At 25.9% G+C, this 5,666-nt stretch overlaps 2 protein-coding genes across 2 annotated transcripts; both read right to left on the reverse strand.

The window, feature by feature from the left end:
* Positions 1-3,324: 3,324 nt before the first annotated feature.
* Positions 3,325-3,531, reverse strand: OCT59_027351 (uncharacterized protein; the record flags this gene model as incomplete). The annotated part of the gene is made up of 1 exon (XM_066136897.1): positions 3,325-3,531. The coding sequence occupies one exon, from the start codon at positions 3,529-3,531 to the stop codon at positions 3,325-3,327; it is 207 nt and encodes a 68-aa protein (XP_065993335.1).
* An 804-nt stretch (positions 3,532-4,335) lies between these two features.
* Positions 4,336-5,382, reverse strand: OCT59_027352 (uncharacterized protein; the record flags this gene model as incomplete). Its single annotated transcript, XM_066136898.1, has 6 exons — positions 4,336-4,406; positions 4,481-4,487; positions 4,770-4,815; positions 4,901-4,927; positions 5,231-5,274; positions 5,341-5,382. The coding sequence occupies 6 exons, from the start codon at positions 5,380-5,382 to the stop codon at positions 4,336-4,338; spliced, it is 237 nt and encodes a 78-aa protein (XP_065993336.1).
* Positions 5,383-5,666: the final 284 nt, after the last annotated feature.

Consider the following 5,666-nt stretch of genomic DNA (forward strand, 5'->3'; position numbering starts at 1 on the left):
GAATCTACGTAATTTGTACTGTAACCTAGTTCGCTTTGTGAAATAAAAATAAAATTGAATGTCACCGGTAGGGAGATGGTGACAAAACGATTTGTTCTTAAAGCCGCATAATTTGTCGTGTTTTTCGTTTCATACAGAGTCGGTATGGTTGAATTTTAGCCATTCTTCGGTGGAGATTTTTGCGGTGGATCTTATGTCGACCGAGAATTTCTTAAACTTAGTGAATCGACTATAAATCTACTTAGAGAAAATAATTATGGTCTAATGCAAATACATGATACAACAATTCTGTAATTTCATTTTACAGGAGATCAAAATGATTTTGATTCTTTTGAATTTAATATTGAAGAAATTTTTCCCGTTTTAAATCAATATTGCAAAGATGAAATTAAAGAAAAAATGGAAAAATGGATTATTGACATAAATTTTGAAGATTTAAAATCTATGTTTGACCTAAATATTCTTGTTGGAGGACTTAGTGAATCAAAATATTTTTTCTCACGATCAACCCGTTTTACGCCAAAAAATTTATCAATTACTGCGCTTTATATAGACTAAATCATTCATATGCTCCAGATCTACAAGTCTTTGATCATCCCCGACTCTAAATATTTTTGGCTATCTTAGAAGGAAAATTGTAAAAATATCATAAAAAAATATAATAATAAAATGACGTAGTCAAATCACATGTCCAGACCATAAATCAATTACGTGCCTATATACTGCGGTATAATTTTCTGAAAAAAGACACGCGCTTCGCACGTCTATTCTTTCAGCTGAATATCAACTGCACCAGGTGATCTATCTCACATGACGAAATTTTCCTCTATGCTTTACCGATACCATCCTGAATAGCATTTCGATCTCGTAATAGTCACCGTGACCCATTCACCTTTTATAGTGTTCCTTATAGTTTTTTTCTTTATGTTCATGATTGCACATAGGATAGAGTACGGAATTATTAAAATTAAATCCGTCACCACGTTCATAACTATTCCTTAAAGATAGATAAGTCCAATGATATATTTTCATTTTTCTTCAGTAAGTTAGAAATCGAAAGTCTGGATTTGCAATCACCTCTGGTATCTGTACTCATCTTTACATCAGTTAATAAAAAATGACAGAATATTTGAAAACTTTTTAACATTTTCTATAAATGAACATCTGTACCACTAAAAATGGACGTTAAAACTAACGGTTTATTAACATAAAATGACGTTCAAACTGCGGAGGGTATGCTAATAAATGATTATTGAAAGGACGAAAATAAAGAAAAAAAATCTTCGAGCGTAAAAGAGTTTGATAGATATAAACAAAAAAATTTTTAAATATTATTTTGATTTTCATACACAGTATATAAGTAAGATAAAAAAATTGAAATTTAATACTAAATACAGTATATCATTAATAAGTAATGTAATTAACGAAAAGATTTAATACTAAAATATGTATCATTAGAAATAATGCTGTAGTTTTTATAATATTTGTGTAATTTCAATAACCTGTATAACAGTTGTATAGTGCTAATAATCGTCGGCGAAACGTTTATTGCGAAATAATCCTGTAAGTGAAACGTTTATCGATGAGATAATTGTCGGAGAAATGAACCATTATAATTATTATTTATTCTATTTTGAAAGAATTAAATTTTTTACTCGCAATCGAAATCACTTTACTCGATCGGCAGGTTTAACTTTTCTACAAATTTCGCGTATATTTATTATTCCGGATGATCCCACCAAAATTAATATGGTACGATGATCCAACTGATCCGTGAAAAATTGACAATTCAGCCGATTTTATGCAAATGAACTGTGACACAAATTCATTAAAATTAATTAGAATGAATAAAATGAATAAAAAAAATATAAAAATATCAGATATGACTTTGAAATTATATTAATAATTAAAATGACAATTACAAGAATAATTAGGATAATTTACTTTTCAATATTAATCATAATTGAATCAATTATTTATTTTATACCTATAATTACAATATGTCTAATATCAAATTTTTTTATCACGTTAATTTGGTACTTGCCGTCAATATATCAATTATATTCATTTATTTTTACTAAAAAGAAGGTTGATTTAAGAATAAAAATTTATTTATTTTTATTATCACCTTTAATTATAATATTATATATTCCATTTTGTACCATAATTTTTATTGGATATATTGTTAATATTACATTAACACGTCGATTAATAACAATTTTTTTGAGACCAGAATATACAATTTATTCATTTTCTTTAACAGCATCATTAATTCACTTGTTTTATCAATACTTACATGAAAATGATTCTTCTAATAATTTAAAAGATTCTTTAATAATTGAAATATTCTTAGAAATTATACAATTTATAAAAGATTATTGGAATTTTAATTCAATTAAAATTTCAAAAAAAATTCAAAAATGTGAAATAAATATTTTTAAAATTATCTTTTATAAAATAATCAATTTTTTCGATTTTATCATAATTTTTTTATTTCTTATTATAATAATTATATTTTGGATAATAATTTCATTAATAATAATAATTATATATTGTTGTATCTCTTTAACATCTCAAACTTTTCATAAACAACATGATGAATTTTTAAAGAATCGTGAATGTAATTCACTTAAAATTTTTATAAAAGTTTTAATAATTTTAATATTTTTACCAATATTTTATTTAATTGGTGTTATTTATGCTTCATTTATTATTATCATTACTTATATATTATTATGGGTTATTACTATTATTGAAGTATTTATTACTGTAATTAAAATGTATAATGAAAATGGTTTTCATAATGTTATGAATTATTTTAGAATAATTATTATTAAATTAATCTTATATTTAGAGAATGTAATTGGAGTAGAATTTGAATCATTAATTTATTCTTGGTTTGAAATTTATATTGATGATTTTGATGAATATTTATTACAAAAAGCAAATGCTATTATGAAGGTTTTTGAATTTGGTCTAATACTTAATATTTGTTTTATGAAATATCCTTAAATGTTATTTAGGCATTTACAATTATTTTAATTATTTCAATTAAAGTAGTTAAAGTTGAATAATAAAAATTATTATTACTATCTCTTATGATACAATTGAGAGGTCACGTAAATAGTTTAAATTGCCATCAAGTTTACAATTGGTCAGCGATTGCAGCTCTACACCTGCATATTCTAAAGCTAATGAATATTTTGTTACTAAATACAAAAAAAATAAAAAAAATAAAAAAAATAAGAAAAATAAAATGAAAATAAAATGAAAGTGTTTAAGAAATAGAAGTTTGTTTGATAATATAAAGCATGCCAATACATATTACAAGTAACCAACATAATCATTAGTCCCTTGAAAGTGATCTGCAAATATAGTTTTCATAGAAGTATGTATATACTTGTTGAGCAAATGTGGTTTTTCCTTTTCTACAGCAGTGGATCTCCATTTTGAGTTCCAATTTCCAAATATTGTTTTAAAATTTTTGACAAGATAATGCAAATCTTCAATATTCTTCATCAACTGCTTCATTTAACTTATAGAGTTTTTGATGATTCAATTGTAATGAGAAAATGGGTTGTCCATATATAGTCTATACGTGAAGCTATGTTGACATTATTTTGTTTTGCACTGAAGGTAGATTGAGGATTCGTGTCAGTAATATCATACAATAAATTAGTAGTATCAAACATCATTGCATTTTCCAAGTATTCAAAGAGACGATGTTTAGGCTTTGCCTTGTAATCTCTTCTTCACAGTTCACAAACTTTAATAGAATTCTGAATGACCTTGGTTCACCAATACTTTGCAGAAACTTTTAAAATCGAAACCACATCGTAACTATATCAAAACTTTATCATAGAACTTATCGTAAAGATTTAATACCATATTGTGACCAAATCTTGATTATAAGTTTATGCGGATCGTACAGTATGTATAAAGTTGATGCAAATTAAGGAAATCGTCACCTGATTTAACCGGCTCGTGCAAAAATAGTATTGAAATCGAAAACATATAGTAAATGTATATTTAAATTATATTAAATGCATGTTTAAGTTATAGTAAACAAATATTAAAGTTGCAGTAAAGTTATAGTTTATTTATTTTAAAATTGATGTACTATAATAAACTTTATTTTAGAAATATTAAATTGTTCTATCCTAAATCTAATCATACGAATTATTCTAATCTATAAATAAAACTAAATTGTTCAATAAACATAGATATAAATTTCATATATATAACGTTAAATGTCCTCTTAACTCTATTAAAAACATTTTTTTCAAAATTTTTTTTTTTAAAAAAAATAAAGGTTATTACTTATTAAAATGCTTTTTAAAAAGAAAGTCTTTGAAAGTATTCTGAAACACACCTCTGGGGTTCCGGTAATAAAGGCGGGCTGGTGTCTTATGAAAAGATGAACAAAAATGTTATTAAAACATCTTTTTAAATTTAGTTTCGAAATTATTTTGAAACTCACATTTATCCTTTATAATTCTATCGTGAAGTTTTAAGATTTTCGCTTCTCATTCTATTAATTTTTTGCGAAACAAAGTGATTTCTGACATTGTATTACAAGGCCCTAGTCGTTGGTGAAATGATTATCAAGGAAGTAGCCGTTCTCCTTTTTTAATAAAGATAAGTGGTGGACATTTCCTATAATAACAATTAATTATTGGATCCCCATATTCCCATAAAGGAGGTGTTAGTTTTATTTGATTTCTTTTAACTTCGGAAGGTATTTTAACGAATCCTTAACGAATCCTTACTAAGTTTCGTAATGAACTCAATCTTCCAGTAGTCAGGACTTGAATCCTACAAAAAGAAAATAGAGGAACGTCAACAATACGTTTTCTTTTTTTAAGAAATCAAAAAAAGTAAAGTTTATGTTGAAACTTACTCTGTCTTTTCCGATGACCTAGTTTGCCTGAGTATATAAAAAAGAAAGTTTAAAAATTTTGAAACACTAAACATATGAGCCAGAACCTATATAATAGGAAAAAAACGTTAATAAAATGTTTTTAAGGTCTGCATCTGGAAATAATTTTGAAAACTTCCCGATTCTTCTGTGTCCAATCTTACGAAAAAAGAAAAAAAAAGACAAAATCCATTTTTTTAAAGGTTCAAATTTTTTTTTTCGAAACTTATCTGTCCTACACGTCTAAAGAAAAAAGTTGCAATGCTAATGAATGTTTCGTTAAAATAGTTAGCTCAAAGAAAACCTACTCACCAAATTCTCACATGTTTAAAGTAATCCGAAGAAATGGCTACTATCTAAAAAAAGGAAACAACCCATTAGAAAACATTTCGTTAAGAGGAACAAATTAACTGATTTTTCACCAAGAATTTACGCGTCCAATGTCTAACTATCACCCAAGTCATACTTGAAATATCGAAAGATAGATTATTGAATTCAGTCTTCAATAGTACAAAAGTATCGTATGGAGGGTACTCATCTTTAATCTAATCAACAGGGACTTTGGTTTAATTCAACTCTCACGATACCCTACGAATCCCTAAGCTTAGAAAAGGTATCTCATCGATATCTAAAAAAAAAAAGAAAAACAAAATCATTTAAAAAAAAACCTCCCATTGAAATCTCATCCCCCATCTAGAAAAGTCACCTAAAACAAAAGAATTAAATTCAAAATCATATACCCTGATTT

The sequence above is a fragment of the Rhizophagus irregularis genome, chromosome 7 (genome assembly GCF_026210795.1).
Source record: "Rhizophagus irregularis chromosome 7, complete sequence".
Lineage (NCBI taxonomy): Eukaryota > Fungi > Glomeromycota > Glomeromycetes > Glomerales > Glomeraceae > Rhizophagus > Rhizophagus irregularis.